The 19,244-nt window shown below is 53.0% G+C and overlaps 5 protein-coding genes across 5 annotated transcripts; 3 read left to right on the forward strand and 2 right to left on the reverse strand.

Moving 5' to 3' along the window:
- Positions 1 to 335: 335 nt before the first annotated feature.
- On the reverse strand, positions 336 to 7,941 carry M431DRAFT_82750 (hypothetical protein; the record flags this gene model as incomplete). The annotated part of the gene is made up of 3 exons (XM_024923207.1): positions 336 to 432; positions 509 to 1,113; positions 1,180 to 7,941. The coding sequence occupies 3 exons, from the start codon at positions 7,939 to 7,941 to the stop codon at positions 336 to 338; spliced, it is 7,464 nt and encodes a 2,487-aa protein (XP_024775069.1).
- Positions 7,942 to 9,214: 1,273 nt separating this feature from the next.
- Positions 9,215 to 11,581, forward strand: M431DRAFT_493829 (hypothetical protein; the record flags this gene model as incomplete). The annotated part of the gene is made up of 1 exon (XM_024917161.1): positions 9,215 to 11,581. The coding sequence occupies one exon, from the start codon at positions 9,215 to 9,217 to the stop codon at positions 11,579 to 11,581; it is 2,367 nt and encodes a 788-aa protein (XP_024775070.1).
- A 998-nt stretch (positions 11,582 to 12,579) lies between these two features.
- Positions 12,580 to 13,111, reverse strand: M431DRAFT_82371 (hypothetical protein; the record flags this gene model as incomplete). Its single annotated transcript, XM_024923162.1, has 3 exons — positions 12,580 to 12,820; positions 12,889 to 12,995; positions 13,064 to 13,111. The coding sequence occupies 3 exons, from the start codon at positions 13,109 to 13,111 to the stop codon at positions 12,580 to 12,582; spliced, it is 396 nt and encodes a 131-aa protein (XP_024775071.1).
- Positions 13,112 to 15,919: 2,808 nt separating this feature from the next.
- M431DRAFT_399928 (hypothetical protein) lies at positions 15,920 to 16,577 on the forward strand. The gene has a single exon (XM_024914863.1). It carries the CDS (start codon positions 16,077 to 16,079, stop codon positions 16,479 to 16,481), a length of 405 nt encoding a protein of 134 aa, XP_024775072.1. The 5' UTR covers positions 15,920 to 16,076; the 3' UTR covers positions 16,482 to 16,577.
- A 291-nt stretch (positions 16,578 to 16,868) lies between these two features.
- Positions 16,869 to 18,864, forward strand: M431DRAFT_83685 (hypothetical protein; the record flags this gene model as incomplete). The annotated part of the gene is made up of 3 exons (XM_024923339.1): positions 16,869 to 17,109; positions 17,262 to 17,566; positions 17,626 to 18,864. The coding sequence occupies 3 exons, from the start codon at positions 16,869 to 16,871 to the stop codon at positions 18,862 to 18,864; spliced, it is 1,785 nt and encodes a 594-aa protein (XP_024775073.1).
- Positions 18,865 to 19,244: the final 380 nt, after the last annotated feature.

Here is a 19,244-nt window from a genome sequence, read left to right on the forward strand (position 1 = left end):
ATTATTGAAATTAAACTATTTCTAAGAAAAATTACACAGCTTGAATAAAACCATTTGCAATTTCGTCTTTCTAAGCCAACTTTAAACTCCGTCATATAACATTTAGGGTATCTCGCTGCTGCTTCAGTTAAATATCATCCCCCCAACACATGCAAGAATAAGCGCGGACAACTCTTCAACCAATTCTGTAAAAGAAAAACAATGGGGCGAGCCTAGATACCAATACGCCAACGCCATGATAAGGAGAATCCGCCAAGGGGCTGTTGCATACTCCAGCGAACTGTTCAGTGTAAACTCTGTTATTCTCTTCTTTCTTGTGTTCCAAGGCAATTCTCTCAAGCCTCTTGGTCCTCAAATCGTGCTCGACCATATAGCATGTTATACTGTGGCTTGTTGAACAGGTGCCAGCAGTTGGGAGCTTGCAAGATGTATCTGTGGTGTGATTAGCCCGCAGGAACTACCAAACAATGCAGGGTATGCTTCTCGAAAGACGTAAAATGAGACTTACCTTGCCATGGCCTCTCTGAATCGAGACTTGTATTCCTTCGGACTAGTCACAGTCGGTCTATTCCGACCACCGCCCGCGAAACCGCGATCCTTGATCCAACTTTCAAGCTTCTTGTCCCACGTATATGTTCTGATGCAATCAATGATGCCGACGACTAGTTCTTTCCTTCTCTCGTCGACTGCAATCATCAAAGAGTAGTCCATTACGTTCTGTCGCGCCAGGAACAACGTATCGTTCCACACCGACGCCCTCAGGAGCTTCTTGGAGTGTTCGCGCGCAAATAAGGGAGATTCATAAATGTACTCCACCATGTTTTCGTCCAAAAGGACTTCGTTCTGCTCGCCGGTCGCATTAATTTTGCGGTTACGCATCGAGCCCTTCAAGTCAAAGATTCTCGTTGGAGATCGATCGTAGAACAAATTCTCCGTAACAAGCAGGTCCAACTTGATGTCTGTTCCAGTCACTGGGTTTTTAATGACGACTTGGAAGAATCCCATCATCTTTGCGATTACAGATGGCAAGTCATGAAACAGTGCCTCGGCCATGATGCTAAAGTATCCCGGCGCAAATCGCAAAAACGCAGAGGTCTCGATTGTTGAGAGTGACTGTGTGCAAATATTGGTTAGCGCAACGTGAAATTTCTCGTCTCTCAAGGTCCTGCTTCTCCTTACCTTCAAGACAAGTCGGTCATCCAGAGTCTTCAAAAAGACAGATTTTGTTTTACCACCCTTTGAATCCCACTGAAGGCACCGTGACAACGACTCCACAATACGCTCGGAAACACCACACTTTCGTCGAAGAGCATCGAATTGCTCTGCATAAAAAATCTTGCAAGTCATAACAGCGGCACCTTCTTTGAACTGATACTTGAGATGCGTGCCGGTGGATCGGAGCAGACTCTTCTCCAGCTCTGTTTCGTCAGCGGCCCAATCTGCGCTGTCTGATACTGGGGCCGATTTGGGACCAATGTTAAAGTCACCTTCGACATCACCATCGAAACTTCCATCTACATTGCTATCCACATTGCCATCTGGGATTTCATCCGGAATATCTGTGTCTCGGAGCATAGTCTGGTGCGCATCTCGCCGGATGTTGGCCAACTTCTCTTTGTAATCGTCGCTGTTGAGGGCCAGCGCAATAACCGAGCTCGGCTCGTCTTCTCGTACAATAATATCCGAATCCACAAAGATGTGGTCAGTGGCGTTGACAGGGTATTCCAACGCAGGCCACCCGCTTGCTGATCGCTCGGCCCAAAAGTTGGTCAGGTATTTCATCAAGCTCATTTTTTCGTGCTTTGGAAGTTCAAGTGGAATTTCCGCGTTAGAGTCAGCCATCTCTTTGATGTCGGGCATAAATTCGTCAGATACTGAGGGCTCAGCGTCACTAGTACCGCCCTCGTCGTCTGAAAGACCCTGGCTTGTGTTCACGTTGGCGGTATCATCATCCCATCGAACTTGGCCATCTGATGGCAGGGGCGGTTCGCTAGGAGTTGGTGGTTCCGTCTGCGACCCTGGCTTGGGTAATTCTTCTCGCTTGCCTCCTAGAGGAACTGAGGACGTATCCTGCGACTGGGACTGCGATTCCATGTCCTGCTCTGTGCTTTGTTCGCTTGTGACAGCTGGCTCGTCAAATGCTTCATTGACGTTGTCGTATACTTGTACAATTGCCTGCGTTGATGTCTTGGGGAGCATAGGACGAGGGTTCCGCATGCTGGCCGCACGCTTCTTACGGTCTCGGATGCGCTCCTTCTCAAACTCCCTGCTGAACTCTCTGCTGAGCTGTTCAAAATGCTTAGCCAGAGTGGTAACCTTTGATTCCTTCTTCTTAGGAACAAGACGTGGAATACTCGATCCAGCCATTTTCCCTCGATTTTTCAGCACGTTTAGGCCGAGTCGCTCAGATAGTTTTTTCTCCGATTTGGTGGAGTGTTCTGACTGCTGATCGGAATTCTCTGGCACCTTTGCCACTGACTCGGAAGAGCCAGACGATTTGCCCAGAGACTGTAACCTAGCCAATGTCCGGGATGGCTGCGATGCAGCTCTAGTCACTGGTGGCGATGTGCTGGTGGTAGACTTTCGTCGAACGCCTTGTTCCGAGACCTGCCTTGGTGTTTCCATATCGGCGGGTCTCTCGTTGGAATCCTGCGATTGTCTTGGCTGGGCAGACTTTTTCAGGGCACTTGCGTCTATCCTTTCGCTGAGGGACCGCCCAGAGATTGAAGAGTTTGTGGGACTTCGAGCCACTCTGACGGGCGGTGATGCTGGCACCGCATCTGGCGGAGTTGTTGCAGCAGGAGCAGCTTTAGCATCCTCATTGCCGGTAACGGTTTGGGAATCCTGAATCACAACAGGCGCTGTGCTGGCCAAATCTAACGGGCGAACCTGTTCCATGGCGTCTTGCGTTATTGTCTGCAATGGGCCGTCGCTTTCAACATCAATCTTTTCTCCGTCAAGCTTTGAAGAAGTGGCACTTGCCTCCATGCTGTTGTCAGTGAAATCTGTCGGTTGTGTAGACTTTTCCTCTGCCTCGGAAAAGGTCTGGGATGGGCGCTCTTCACTGTCCCCGGCAGATCCTGTTCCTTCATTGGACCCAAGGGATTCCTTGGACTCGTTGTCGGTGAAAATCTTCTTCAGCTGCAACATTGTGAGTTGTCGCATGTCTTTATCTCCCAAGAAATCTGCTTCGAACGTAGCAAAAACTTGATCCCATTCGCTAGCCGTCTCCAACATTTCTCGAACAATGATGTTGAACGGGACAACCTCATAGTACTTGGAATTGACATAAATCTCTTGCAAACGTTGGATCATGAGGGCTTCCTCTTCCTTAGCCTTTTGCTTCAGTCGGTCCAGCTCTGCTTTGCAAGACTCAGCCTTTTCGGGGAGGACACTATCGATCCTAATGCTTTCGAGCCGGGCAATCACGGAGGTCATGAATTTTGCCCAGCGCTCATCCATCTTTCCAAAAATGTCATTCTTGAGCCTAAGATCATTGCTCACTTTCCACGTCAGTCGCGCCCGCGGTACGACAATTTCCAGGAGATCGATTGGGTCCCAGTGAATCCGAACACGAGAATCGTTTAGACTGAAGTAACGGACGTGGTCTTTTTGATGGTCGTGGGGGCATTCCATGGCATCCTTCATGCGCAGGCCGCGTCCCCAGTACAACAGCTCCAGGTACTTTCCAAAGGAGTACTTGAAAGTAGTCTCAGACATTGCTATCTCCTCCGAATCTTTCTGGCAGATCTTGCAATAACTCCACATGGAAATCCCATCGCCCAGTTCTAGTGACCTAGGAGGGGCGTTCGGGAGATGCTCCACAAACACCGTGATCCGGAACTGGTCATGGACAAAAGTACGATGATGCTGTGCCATTTTGCGGTCGCATCCATTGGAGTCGCATATTTCATCTTTGCTGTTTACTAGGTATTCGATATACTGGCCGAGGGTACAGTCTGGATCCATGCTGCTATCTTCGCGCTGCTCATCGTAAAAGTTGATGCCTACTAAACTGGGCTCCGTACAAGGAATTTTCGTTTCGGTGCAGATGACGGAATACAGTATGATGATATTTTGGTGAGAGTATGGGTCGAACAAGTCCAAGTTGCCCTGGATATACGTCTCCCACTGACGAGTTTGAGTCTGGTAATTGTAAAGAGCTTTGTCGTATTCGGCGTCATGCACTGCGTGGAGAATTTCCATAATTTGACGAGGCGCCTTCTGGCCAAGCTCTTCGACCATCTCAGGTTTGATAAGCTGAAACTTTGGAGGGCCACTCTTTTCCAAATCTTCCTCAATCATGTCCTGGTCCCTCAAGCGTTTGAGATAGAACAGGCGCCTTTCTTGCTCCCGAGCTTTCATGAGAAGATACGGCTGAGTGAATCGTACATATGGCGACACCGAGAGGATCTTGGTCTCATATTTGGCCACCATGTCGCTATAGAATGTTGGCATGGGCACGTCGTCTGGGACCTGACTGAATGTGGAGTCATGGGTATGAGATTCATGTAGCGATAGCAGCCTAGGTGGTTCAGAAAGCATCTGGTCCAATGGAGGCTGTGACAAAGCTTCGTCTGTGCCTCCGAGGCTTGAGCTATCCATCGTCAACTGTGAGGGCGGCTCGCTCTCGCTCGATGGCTGGTTGACCACAACAATGGGGCCGGTTCTGCCGCCGCTGTTGGTTGTATGACCAACCGAGTTCAGTGACCGGATGCTTTCATTCAATGCTTGGAAGGAATTAGACATCGACGTCGAGTCGTTGGCCTCAGGAGGCTCAACGGACTCATCCCGCAAAAGGCTGGATTCAAGTTTGAGATTGTAAACAACATAGACCATGAAGTCGGTGATGTATTTCATTTTAGCAAGGAGAGCGTCGCTAGCTCCTCGAAGTGTAATGGTACAGCCGAGCTCGGGTCGGCATCCGGAAAGAAAGATGTAAGACTTCTTTCGGCCTGGATAGTCATTGTTCACAAAGGTCCTGACTTCAAAGGCACTGCACCTCCCGACTTGAGCTTCCAACATATCAAGAGACTCAATGATCTTAGTCTCAGTACATCGGGCGACGGCTGCAATGACTGATCGCTTGACGTTGAAGGCTACCGAAATATTGGCTTCGGAGAGATACTGCAAAGCCAAGCCAGAAATAGTCTTCTCGGCAAGCAGAACTTGAGGTTTAAGTTGCGCGATCCTGTTAACAACGATTCTCAGAAATTCTTTCTCTTGAGCAATGACCGGCTCCAAGCTCATAAATTGCTGCTGGTGTCTCTGATATTCAATCGGAAACCCGACAAGTAGAATTTTAGGGTTTGTGATTTTGCGTGGCATACTTTTCAGTGCAAGATTCTTGGTGAAGACTATACCGGAGATGTAGGATGTGTCGCCAGGTTTTCCTCCCGGGATTCTCTTGAGCTTCACATAAGTCCGAATGTCCATGGATTCGCCATTTGCAACGTCAGGGGATACATCATCGGTGGCTTGTAGGAGGATAGGGACTAGCGCTTTTTGCCATGCTCCGGCATTAGGTATATCGGCATCACGCAAGAGTTGATAGAGGAGCTTGTCGACATGCTTCAAGCTGGACTCATTTAACTTGGTTTTGGCCGCCTTGCGCTTCTGTAGGGAGTTGCTTCTGGTCAGCTGGGTCCCGCTGTGGTTTGGGTGAATGGAGTTATCCACGGGAAACAACAGCTCCGACGATGCTGATGGCCCCTTGTAAACGGACTTAGGGCGTGGGGATCCGAAATGATGAACGCTCCCGCTGACATTGCTGAGGTTGCGGCGTCTGTTTGTCCTACGATGGCTAGGAAAGCCAGGTGCCAATTCATCGAGCCCAAATCCACTTCGGCTAAAGTGACTCATTCCGCTGACGCTCTTTTCGCCGCCTCTATGGCGGTGGTGTTGCTGCTTCTTGGATGTATTCATGAGTGCCGAAAGATTTGACTTGTCAGGGTCAAAGCTCGTGGAAGGTATCTCAGCCGACGCGAGGGTCGCAAAAATACTGCCGACCTGCTCGTCTCCGCTAGAGTCATCTGACATGAAATCTGCCAATTCCGGATCGATGATGTTGTCATCATGGAAAGCTGGGAACTTTGTTCGTCTGGCATTCTCTTCCTGAATACCCTTTCGAAACGGAGCCTGATCCGGCTTGATTCTCCCCAACAGTCCATGCTTTGAATGATGCCTCTTATGGCCGGCAGATGATTGCGGTCGACCAGAGGAAAGAGACTTGAGGGAACGAGACGAGCTTGGCCGGCTCAGCTGTGGAGCACCAATCTCCAGAACAGATGAATTGGGGTTGGACTCTTTGACTCGACGCGCAGCCTGTATCGTCATCATTGGCGTAGTTACTGGTCTTGAAGTCTCCGAGCCCTCGATTACTTCTGGTTCCTTGTGGTGCTGTGCAAAGGCTACCGTTGATTTCCTAGGATCCTCCGTGCCAAATATTCTTGGTAGAAAGGACTGCTCATCTCCAGAATCCTCAGAGGCACTTGCATCAAATCGTCGAGTGATGACATCAAGACAGCGTTTGCAAACCCTAAGAGAGCCGGGAAGCCCGAACTTGTCACCTGAAATGACAATGGTACACTTGGAATCGAAGATGAAGCCGCACGTTCGGCAGTGATGCTTCCTGCGGAACGCTGTGAATTGAGATTGACAAAGAAAACACTCTTTTACTGTTTCGTCCTTCATCCAAAACTCCTTGCTTAATATCTGCCTGCGCATTCTGTCTAGCTGAGCATTCATCTGGTCTGAGGCCCCTTGATGGCTCGCTGTGGTGCCGGGGATGCGGACATCACCGGATCTCGAGCGCTGGGGGTTGGATTCTTGAGAGAAAGAATTATGATGGACTGAATTGTGAGCATTTGTGCTAATAGGGCTAGCTTCAGCCGTCCCACGGTCAATAGACGAGTCTCGTGAAGCGTATCTAACGTGATTTGAATGGCTAATACGATCAATGACGGCGGGCTTTCGTCGGATATCATCGGGGGACAGCAGAGACGATGCAGCAGAGGGACTTCGCGAGTGAAGTGTTTGCAGTGGCGATATCAGGGGAGCTTTTCCTTTGACTGGACTTAACGGGGCGTCGCCGCTTGCGCCTCCAACACTGGACACACTCTCGTCTCCTTGCGACCCCGAAGGAATACTGCCTTCTGGTGAATCGACGGGCGAGAGGCGGGTCTGAAAGCCTGGTCTGCCGGTGCTTCCACGCCGCGAACTCTGGGCCGCGCTGTCTTCAGTGTGAGCAGAACTGCGGCTTGGCTCTCGTTTTCTCGCGGAGGTGATGGTGGGCTCGGCGGCGGTCACATCGCTTGTAGCGTTTGTCGGAAGGCTCTGCCTACCAGATGGATGAGACTTGGAGTTGCCAATCAAGCTGATGCTTCCAGACTTGGATGTAGCGGGCATCTGAGGCCGGCCATCCGTAGGACCGATAGAGGTTGTAGGAGAAGAAACATCAGGTGGTGCCGGCTGAGACGATGTGCTGGATATAGTCGCCCCTGTTTCGGCGCGGTTCAAGGAAGATATAGAGGGCTTCGACCGATGTCCCTCACCCGTGGATGCCTTTCTCGATAGGTTTTCCAGCTTCTCTGCGTCGTCCTCTCGCTGCGCCGCCTTGGACGAGCTGGCCGCACCAACCGCCACTCGGAGTCGGCTATAGAGACCGCTTAGACCTTGCTGTACTGTTCCGCGGCTCTCTGTATCTGGGACGATTACCGGGGGAGGGGCAAAAGATTCGTTGAAAAGAGTGAGTGAGTCGGTTCGGCTGGCTGCGGTATGTATCTGGTCGAGGGCCTGCGCCATCTGTTCCTTTTCGAAGGTGGAACTCACAGAGACAGAGTTGATAGAGTCACGGCGGTCTCGCGAGTTTGTAGGGGAGATGAGGGAACCGGAGAAGGAGGAGCCGTCGAGGGGCTTCGAGATGGATATATTGGTTGCCATGGTGGGATATGGCCGACAAGACGAGAGCTGTGCAAGTCACAAGTCGCCTACGCCAGATGCGATCTGGATGCCTTGCTCTATGCTATGTAGGTGTGGTGCAACGACACGGGCATGGAAGGGAGAGGGCACGAAAGGTATGTAAACACCAGGCCGTCGCTCAGGCGTCTATTTCCAAGCGAAGGCGCATCCGAAACGTTGCTGGCATGATGCGTAGGAGAATGTAGGAGAAACAACGAAGAGAAGCTGTCGAGGTCTCGAGGGCAGCGCTTCGGAAGGTTTGGGGCAACAACTTGAGCTTGCTTTGTCACAACCTGAGCGTTTGTGATGCAGGCCGCGGGGAGCTGCTGATGCCGCCGCCGTACCTACGTCAGTGTGGAATGTGCAAGTACTCTGCGAGCTATCGGCCGCCTGGGAGGTACAAGCACAAGCACAGGCACAAGCAGGATGGATGCTGTATGTAGGCGGGCTGCAGGTGAGAATATGCGAGACAGAAAGCAGAGGCTCAAGATGCGGTGCGTGCAGATGAAATGCAGGCAGAAGCAGTTGGCGAGGGGCTCCAAATGCCGTCAGTGGTTGGGAGGCAACGAGGCACCGCCCGATTTGGCAGATGCCCGACGATGTTGCTAGTACCGCCTATTCGAGATTAGAGAGCAGAGCTGCGCAACGATCCAATATTTTGCCCGTCGAGTGCTTAGTACTGCGGATTTGATAATGTCACTGCTAAGGCCTAAGCACCTCTTGGAAGCTCGTTATCATCCTCGTGGCTCCCGTCGACAAGGTACCTGCTGCTACCTGATACCGGTCCTCGGCCAGGTACCCGGGTACTTCCACCAGCAGCAGCAGCATGAGCAGCAGAGGCGGTGGCGGCGGTATCGCGGTCTGGACCGCTTGTACCAGAATACTTGTCATGCAACAGCCATGCGCTAAGGCCGCCCGTACATCCCCCGTATATTTAGTACAAGTGCCTGTTCCCGTGCTCTGTATCTTCCAATCCAGCACCCTGCGAACCCCCACTCCCAAGACGCGATCTGAATCCTCAACTCCAGAAAAAATTCCTGGACCGCGTTTTGCGACGTCCCGCTCGCTTGCATGGTGTTTGACATTCGAGTCATGGGATCGGAAGCCCTGTCAGCGCCCAACGAATTGCCTCGGATTGCCCGACGAATCTGCCGTTGTTGAGCTTCGTTTGGCGGGACTCGGCACTGCTCAACGGTCAACCAGCTCAGCTCTCTTCTGTTGCTGATGAGGTGCAAATGCACCGCCGGCGCATGAGATGAATCCCGACCAGCCGCCGGATTCATCGTCAATGTCTGTCACGACCTCGCCAGCCCAAGATGTCTCCAAGCTGATGGGCCGCCGGAGCCTGAGCAACATCCCCAAGGACCAGAGGACGCTGCTGGAGCTAGAAAACCCGTGGGCTGTTGACCAAAGAGACGAGCCGCACGGATTGGCAACTGTCCCGAGCCACGTTTTAAAAACGCTGAAAGAAGCCTTTATTCGCCTCAAGGACGACAATGAGAAGGGGAACCCTAAAGACAAGGAAAACCCTGACCCTACTCCCACCACCAATGACCATGACGGACAGAATGGATATTCTCCCGGCTCAACACCAGCGAGATCAGACAGTGCACCTCCGTCTTCGCCGGGAGTTCCGATACCATGGTCGCAGTCTCCAGCGAAATCTAGAGCCCAGCAGGACGATGAGATGTCCGATGCCGGTTCGCCCATTGACGAGACACCCTCAAGTCCGGTGCCTGCACCACTCACCCAGCCGCCGCTCTTCCATGGTACACCGAGTCCTAGCCCTTCTTCAAGTGACAGCGAGCCCGAGGATCTCGAGATGGAGCTCCCACAAGCTCAGGAGGAAAGCCGCGAGGCCCCAATAAATCGCGAGGCACCAATTAACCCCGTAGCTACGCGGATGCATCTGACAGTGGCATCTCAGGAGCCCGCAAGCTTGGTTACAAGTATGGTCACCACTACAAATACGCCTACATGCGCGCAGCCACGGGTTGCTTCTACTGCTTGTACTTCGTCTGAAGATCCAAAGTCGTCGGTGTTGCCAGTTGATCCAGCCCACGGTCGATCACGACGAATGAAGCCGATTGAGTTTAGTGAGGATAGCCCAAAAGTCACTGTGCGTTCGACGAACCCGGGTCCTCTCAAGCGCATGCCTTCCACGCGAGCACTTCCCGAGGAAAATGTCCCCAATTCGGCTTCTCTGAGCTCGAGTAACTCAGCCCCTTACCATGGCGATAGACCCCAGAGCTCGCCATCTCCGCCGCCCCCTACTCCTCCACCGCACAACTTCGCTGCTAAGCAAACTATCCCTCAGAATAGGACGGCTGGGCAACGGGGTGGCGTCAGTAATCGAGATATCTCCCCTCCCCGCCAGACTCCCATGCAGCAGCTACATCGGATACAGGCAGCAGGAATGAATGCATTTATAAGTTACCACGCGGAACCCTATAGCGCTTTCACCGCTACGTACCCCGACTACATCACAGTTCATTCGGGCAACTTATTGTCCTTTATTCAGGCCTGCGTCTATCTAGAAATGCTTCAAGAAGACAGGGCAATACGCGAGTATTTGTATGATGACTTCATCCGGGCCTGGTCAAGTGGCTTTTTGACATATGTCCAGAACGCGGGCCCTGGCCAGGAACCACTCCCCGCTGTCCAATGGTTCAATATGCTAAAAGGCCCTATCCTTTTCAACCGCATGTGTATAAACTCAGGCAACATCGGCGCTGTTCTGAACGCATATCCCGAGGATGCTGCAAGGGTTAGGGCCATACTTCATGCCTCTAAAGAGGCAAGTGAGAGCCCAATATCAGAACCACAGCCAGAACAAGGGGTAGAGATGGAGCTGGAAGAAGAACCTGAGCCGGAGCCGGAGCCGGAGCCTGAACGTGTGCCTGTGGCTGAACCTGAGCCTGAGCCTGAGCGTCGGCGTCAACGTAAGAGGCGTGTCGTGGATTTGGACAGCGACAATGCAATGGATATCACCGTGACAGAAGAGAGCCGAACCGAACCACAGCTCCCTCCGCCCACGAGAAAACCACCATCGTTGCCAGCACCGTCACGACCAGCCCCGCCACCGCCTCCTCGGCCTTTATCCCCTGAGCTGGGGAGCGACGACTTTGACTTTCCTGCCCTTCCACTTGTACTACAATCGACATCAGGACAACAGTCGCGATCTCGGTCACGACCACACACACATGAGCCTCAACCTCAATCAAGGCGTCGGCCAGAGCCACAGCCAGAAACACGACCAGAACCACAGTCACAACCGCAATTACAGCCGCACAGAGAGCTAACATTGCCTCAACGACATTCCCCCAGACGCCACCAACCCGCCCCCGTCCCCATCCCCCCCATCCCCGTCCCTCCCTCCACAGCTCCCGCTTCATCAACAACCAAGCGGACCAAGTCTACCAACCCCAGATCCTTCCCCCGCTCAACCGACCACGCCGGAAAGCTAGTCCCTAGAGGCCGCTCCGTGCCTAGCTCCAGCAGCCGGGCGATCCCGAAGTTGCGTAAGCGATCGACCGAGGAGCGGGCGCGGCTGAAGGAACATTTCCGGAAGAAGGCTTCTTCGTCGTCAACGAGCTTTCTCGGTGGTGGCGTCGAGAACTAGTTATTGAATTGGGAAGAAAAGATGGAATTACGGGCATGAGGAGGAGTGAATTGGTTAATGATGTAAACGTATATTATGCAAGCATTGGGTCAAGAAATAATGACAAAGGCAAGGTTGGATAACCAGAGCGATATATTGGGCGTTTATAAATATCTGAAATGAACTCGGGAATATGCCCCTAATGATGAATGATACCCTGATATTATCACTGAGAATGGGATACGGGAGAGAAGCAATTATGTCTATCTTTGTTTCCTTGTATTGATTTTCATAAAGGAATCTGGTTCTGGTCTATTTTGGTCTGGGACAGCGTTATGCATGGGTAACATGTTCAGAAACTGATGAAGGAAAAAATAAAATAAAACATCGGGCCATATCGCGTATCTGTCACCCCGATAAAAACCCGTCTACTCAAAAGAAGGCCGTGATGAAGAAAAGTAGAAGAAAAGAAGAAGTAAAAAAAAAAAAAGGTAATAGAGTGAGAGAAACAAAACAACCGACTCCCTGAGGAGTACTAGCGAACCATCTAATCCGTCTCGTTCCAGAAAGGTAAATAAATAAATATTTCAAAACCACAGCGAATATTTTAACGCCAGTAATTCAAGTTTTTTTTTTCTGTAGTCGTTTTTTCTTGTTGTCTCTGAAATGCCGAATGCAAAATGTGTATGGTAAAAGCAAATGACATGGCCATCAATAGCCCTGTGAGAGGTTTTCATCTTTTTTCTTAATTCCGTTTGTTGACTGATGCCTGGCGTCTGAAAATCGAAATGGTGGATAGTGGAGGAAGCAAAGAAAATGGTTTAGAGAAGTATTTCATGTCGCGTCGTGCAAGCATTAAAATCGTTGCGTTGATACAACGCGGTAGGGATGGCTGTGTCCACCTGGGACCATTGCGATATCGGGCCTTGGCGGGGACAGTCGTAGAATCGTCGATGCGAGCGAATCAAGTACCTCACGTAAGAAGTTTGATTCGAAATTCACAACTCCCAGCGCTGCATCTAAGCTTCTGTCGGCTCCGTCTTGGACTCGGCCTTTTCGGTCTCCTTGGCGGCTTCTTTGGCTGCTGCCTCGGCGGCCTTCTTCTTTTGCTGACGCTTCTCCTCGTCGGGGGTCAGGGTCCTCAGCTGGAGAGCGTGGATGCCTCCCTCCTGGGCCATTTCATCCCGCAGCAGAGCGTAGATCATTCGATGCCTTGCAGGCTGCATCTTGGCAGCGAACGAGTCAGAGATGATGACAAGACTGGAATTTGGCGTTAGTAAGGCCAGAAACAACGGAATGCGATTTGGTGCTAGTGCATAGACACATACCGAAAGTGCGTTTCCTTGGAAGTGACGCCCTGCATGGCCTTGTGGTGAGAGTGGAGGTGCGAGTCATTGTAGATCTCCAGCGTGATCGGGCTGAGAGCCGCGGTCAGCTATAGCAAAAGTGTTAGCATGCGAAATTAATTCAGTACTTAAATAAAATAAAATAAAGCCCACGAACCTTGGCGCGGATTGCGTCTTCCAGAGGAGTTGCCGATGTTGAGCTCATGGTGGAAAGTTGACGGCTCACGTTGGAGAAGCCGAGAGCGTATCGCCGATACATGATTCTGGAAGGAAGAGAAGAAAAAAAGATTGTCGTTGTTAGTGGAGCTGGTTGCGGCTCTGCTGGCGGTCCCTGTGCGCCAGACGGAAATCACGAGACTTGGTGTGAAGTTGGCTGGTAAGAGGCGGTCGCGGGTTATGAGCCGGCAGAATCGAGATTTTTTTGACAGTGGGCAAAATCAAGCAACAGCCGGATGACGGAGGCAAAAGGCAGCAGAGAATTGGCCTGTAAAAAAGAGGCAAGGAGGCGTGAGATGGAGAGTGAGAGTGAGAAGAGAGATGGGAGAGAAGAAAATAAGGCGTCTTGAGCCGGGCTGGCAGACGGAAAAGAGCAGCGGCCGGCTACTATTAAATCATGGCAAACAAAGTGAAATTCGGTGAAGTCGGTGAGAACCAGTGCGCCATGCATGACTCCTCCAGAGTGGCGGCGATCCAATCACGGCGTCGACAGGCCCCGGGAACCATGGAGCGGTGACGAGGGAAAAAAGCGGCGGGTTCCTGGACGCTGGGCGTGGTTCCAGCTTTGCATATTCCAAGTTGCAAGTGGTTGCACCAGCCAGGGGGGCCGAGAAAGGGGCATCGCAGGAAGGATTCCCACACGCCCCCAGCACGGCCGAATGGCTGCATGGGATGGGGGGAGCCTTTGTTGTCTCTTTTTTCTTTTTTTTTCTTCTTTCTCTGGTTGCCTTTTTTTCTTATTCTCCCGTTGTCTTGCTGTACGACGTGTTATTGGTGATATGATATCCATACTTGACTGGACTGGTTCTAAAATTGGACCGTCGACGAGATGGTGCGAAGCTAGTTGCGCCACTGCTTGACCTCTCTTTGATGCTCGTTGTGGAGGACCAAATGCTGCTGCTTGCATTTTGCAGTCTTGGTCCCAAGTGGTCGACCAAACGACAGTGCTTGGAGGCCACGGCTAGAAGCAGAGAGCTGTACGAGGTACGGAGTCGTGACAGATGTATGTAGCAGCAGGCGGGAGTCAGGAGTCGGCACAAGCACCAATGCCTAATCCCGCCATCATCACATCACCAGTCGGTCTCTCTCGACAGACAGACAGGGAGACAGCGTTGATCCAAACATCCATGATGCTCTACCCTTCTTTGATACTGCTTGTAATACTCGGTAAAATGAAACAAAGGACGCCAAAAGCCACCAAGGTAGGTACTAGTTTGCCGTAAACGCCCGACTACCAAGAACCCAATGCTTTCGTCACTCGTCTCGTCTTCTCCTTTTTGCCTGCCTGCCTCTTCACCTCCTCTTCCTCGTGTTCTCTAGTCCGGGCACCTGTAAGACTTCCTTCAGCCGTCCATGGCCAGTATCGGCAAGGGGGGTCTCTGCCTGCAGGGCTGCTTGCTTTGCTTGCTGCGTGTCCTCGCCCGGCAATTGGGCCAGTCCGGGTGCCACGCACCACCCACCTGGTCGGGATGGGAGACCGCCCTTTTTAGCTCATGTCCACCGTCTCGATCGAGCCGTGATGTGATGAGGTAGCATCTGGTCAACAGGCAGTATAAAGTAGTACGCAGTAGTGCCTGTGCTTGTATGCGAGCCCGTCAAGGGGGCCCTTCTGGCGGTGCAACCACGCGAGCGCGGTGGAGAGGCGGCATGGAGAGATGTTGGGGAGAAGATCAAAATTGCCATGCTGATGCTCAGGAGGTATCTGCAAGTACCTTACCAGTTGCTGCAGCAGCCTCACTTTGGGAGCACCTACATGTAATACTCGTACATGTACCCGTGCCGACCTGCAAGGCAGGCGGTGTTACAGGTCATCTTGTGTTTTGTTCTGCCAGCCATGGCATGGGATGGAATTGGGAATTGCAGGTACCTGGCAGTACAGTACTGGTACCTTGTAGGGAGTAAGTAATACGCCGTCCGCCTGCAGCTAAATGGATCGGATATCATGTCTGTGCATGTGAGGAAGCAATTTTTTTTTTCTCTGTGCGCTCTTCACACTCTCTCCCTTACATGCCAACGGGACAAGTTTTAGGCGTCTCGGAGAGAGTAAGATGAATCAAATAGTACCGTCTCCCACTGTCTGTGTCTTGTCTGTGTCCTAGGCCATCTCATCTCATCTCCATGTAACCCAACCCGTGTCACTTTGCACACACCGTGATCAAGATCAACTCCCTCATCCCATCCCGCTCGCCGCCAGTCTCCAGCCGGCCGGGTCGCTAAACTACCTAAACCCATCGCCGAACCTAACGTGACTGACAGCAGATCTTCTGGCAAAAGTCGGGATGCTGGTTGGCCCATGCTTCTCACGCCTCCTCTTTTTCAGTGACCGCCCTATTGCCTTGCAACACCCCTGCTCTCAACCAGAAAGTGGCGGTCCCCGCTCACTCTGCACCTTGACCTTTTTTTTTTCTCAGTCTTTTCTCTGGCTCGGGTATGGACCGTATGGGGGACGGGGCCAAGGAGCAAAAGGCCTCTGCTTATTTCCTCTCCGCCTTTTTGTGATATTTCTCCCGCCTATTTGCTTTTTCGTCTCGACTGGCCTCGGTCCCTGCTAGCCTGCCACTAACACCAACAGAGTTGAGGTCAGGAAGCGTGCGGCCATTTGACCAAATCGCAATCGTTTGATCCCGTGGCTTTGTGCAACACACACAAAGTCCAGACTGCTGCTGTGCGTGGTGTTGTGCAACCCCTACTTGAAGATATGGCTTGACCGCAAGGTGCATGTAGACATGAGCACATGTAAATGGATTGATCAAATGCTATTGGATCTGAACATGGCCAGTCGGAACGTGACGTCTAGTAACATGAATCCAGCCCGTCTTTGCTGTTAGCGGACTCGGCCGCTGAAACAGCGCTAAACGCACAGCGCTGGGAAAGCCGCACAGCAGCCAGCAACTCGCCACAACAACCCCCCGGCCACGGCGCCCAGGGCCCGATCTTCCGGCGGCTCGTCCAGCATGCGGCCCAGAAACTGTGCCGACCCGGATGCGAGCCCCGGCCACTACATCTGGCTCCCTAGTCAGCGCTGGCTAATCGCGAGTCGAGCCGTCAAAATCGATTCCACGTTCCATCCTTCTGCCTCGTGCAAACCCTTGGAACCCTTGGAACCCTTGGAAGCAGCGCCATTGATCCTTTCACCAACAACCACCAGCATCGCATCAGCACTGGCCCGATCGCTGGTTCGTTCCGGACGCTGCTTGACTCGCACGCGCAGCACGACAAGGCCGGAAACGAGGCCGCAGAACGCATGGCCACCCCCCTGTCTCGAGACTCGACGCTCTACCCCTCTTGCTGGCTGCATCTCTCTGCTTGCTTGTTCTTTGCCGGCCTCTCTCAGTCTCAGTCTTAGACTCAGTTTCTAGTCTCGCCAGTCCTAGTCACAGTCACTGCAATCAGTGTTGGATCCATTGATTCCATACCACACTGTCAACTAACCGGCAGATACACCAAAGCATTCATCACCAAGTCCCTGCTTATCCACCTGCCTTGCCTGGTCCGGCTATCCTCTTCCCCCATCCCCTCCCCTCCCCCCTCATCCCATCCCAATCACATCAATGATCGTCTTCTCGGCCTCACCAGCCCTGCGGCGTCTCGCCTTGGCCTCCCGGCTTCGCTCGCATGGCCCCTCTTCTCTGCTTCCATGCCGTCGCTGCGGGGCCACGCCTGCATCCTCTTCCCACTCCCTCCTGTCTGCCTCGCTCTTCTCTCTCTCCTCCTCAGCTGCAGCAGCCACTAGCATCAGCATGAGGATGGCGTCCACGTCTGCCGCCTTGCCTCGTCTGGCCATCTTCGAAGCCGTGGCTCGGCACGATCCCGATGCCCTCGCCGTGGTCCACTCGCTGTCTGGCCGCCGTTTCACCTACGGCCAGCTGCTTGGCGACGTGCGCCGAGCGAGGGCCCGGCTGCTCGAGGCTCGCGGCAAAAGCACTGGCGATGACCTGGACGGCGAGAGGGTGGCCCTTCTGGTAGAGAATAGCTACGACTACGTAGGTGAGCGAGCCCTTTAAAATACAACACACATCAACAAATCAAGAATCAAAATGCTTGTTCTTGATGTGTGTCGTTCATGTACCTGGTATACGAGGACGCAACTCGCTGATACCATGTCCCCCGCGTCCTCTTCCGCGGGAGACATTAAACAGTCACTCTCCTAGCCATTCTGGCCGCACGCTCAATAGCCGTACCACTGTCTCCCGCCTTTCCCATTCCCGAACTAGAGTATGTCCTGAACCACAGCGAGGCCTCGTTGCTCGTGTCCTCGCCCAAGTTTGCCTCCAAGGCCCAGCAGGTCTTGGCTGCAGACTTAACGTCCAAGCCATCCCACGTGGAGCTACCCAAGCATGCCGAAAGTGCGGCTGCAACGGGCGAGAATGTTCCCTTGGAAGACGATGCCAACCCGGGGCAAGCTGGTCTCATGCTCTACACGTCGGGGACGACTAACAAGCCGGTAAGAACCGCCTAAACACCCGCTCTGTTCTATCCCTTGTTCTAAGAATCATTCTCCAGAAAGGCGTCTTGCTCCCCCAGTCTGTCTTAACCGCCCAGGCCCGCTCTCTCCATGAAGCTTGGGAATACTCTCCTGCGGATCACCTCCTCCATCTTCTCCCCCTCCACCACATCCATGGCGTCGTCAACGCCATCCTGACGCCTCTACTCGCCGGGTCATCCATCGAGTTCATGTTCCCCTTCAACGCCGATGCCGTCTGGAATCGCCTTGCCGCCCCGTACCTCCCCTCATCCGAGACTACCAACGGCAATGGCATCACTACCAACGGTGACGCTGCCTCCAAGTCTTCTTCCAAGCCCAAAGTCACCTTCTTCACCGCGGTCCCAACCATCTATAGCCGTCTCCTCAATAGCCACAAGTCCCTGCCCCCTTCCATCCAGGATGCCGCTCGCCAGGCCGTCTCCCCCTCCAACATGCGCATCAACATCTCTGGATCGGCCGCCCTTCCCACTCCGATCAAAACGGCCTGGGCATCCCTCAGCAACGGCAACGTCCTCCTGGAGCGCTATGGTATGACCGAAGTCGGTATGGCGCTCTCCTGCGGCCTATCCTTCGCTGACCGCGTCGACGCCTCCGTCGGCTGGCCCCTGCCCTCCGTCCAGGCCCGCCTCGTGGACGTCGATACCGCAGAAGTAATCCTTCCCGGCCAGGAACTCGACGCCCAAGGCCGCGAGCGCTCCGGCGAGATCCAGCTCCGCGGTCCCACCATCTTCAAGGAATACTGGCGCAACCCAGCGGCCACCGAAAAGGAGTTTACAGCTCCCGACCCGGACGGCAACGGCGCCTGGTTCAAGACGGGCGACGTCGCCGTCCGCCGCCCCGTCTCGACCGCGGGCCTCAACTCCGCCGCCCAGCCCTGGGCCCAGGGCCCCCTGTACTTCATCCAGGGCCGCAAGTCCGCCGACATCATCAAGACGGGCGGCGAAAAGGTCAGCGCCCTCGAGGTCGAGCGCGAGCTCCTCTCCCTGCCGCAGGTCGCCGAGGCCGCCGTCGTCGCCGTGCCCAGCGGCTCGTGGGGCCACAAGGTCGGCGCCGTCATCGTCTTGGACCGCTCCGTCGCAGAGAAGTGGTCGGCCCTGGAGATGCGCCGCGCCCTCAAGAGCCGTCTCGCAAACTACAAGATCCCGCAAGTCATGAAGGTGGTCGAGAGCATCCCGCGCAACGCCATGGGCAAGATCAACAAAAAGCAGCTTGTCAAGGCCATTTTTGCCGATGAGCACAGTGGCGATGAAGCATGAGCCTTCTTTTTATTTCTCACGGAAACGATGTTTTTTGCCGTTTTTGATTACCCTTGTGAATTACCTAGCTATGGTGTTGGTGTGTGGGATAGAAGGGGGTCAGATACATGTAGATAGCTGTAAGCAAACATCTAATTAACCAGATGTTGGAGAGACTTGGGGGGGGTTCAAGGGCTACCTAGCAGGAAGTCACAAGGTTGTGCTGTTAGCCGCAGCACATTAGATGGTTAAAAAAATTATCTTGAATAAAAAAAATGCATATAAAAATAGCACATCATTCTTGGCCTAAACATCAAACATCTATTTTTAGGTAAAAGTTCCTTGTTTGCTTCCTCGCCGACCGCATCTGCCCTCTCGTGCGGTCTTCTCGACGAGTTTCA

The sequence above is a fragment of the Trichoderma harzianum genome (assembly GCF_003025095.1).
Source record: "Trichoderma harzianum CBS 226.95 unplaced genomic scaffold M431scaffold_5, whole genome shotgun sequence".
Taxonomy (NCBI): Eukaryota; Fungi; Ascomycota; class Sordariomycetes; order Hypocreales; family Hypocreaceae; genus Trichoderma; species Trichoderma harzianum.

What these genes read in the sequence shown, in the direction of transcription:
- M431DRAFT_399928 (XM_024914863.1), top strand. Translation starts at nt 16,077, where the DNA reads ATGCGGCCCAGAAACTGTGCCGACCCGGATGCGAGCCCCGGCCACTAC.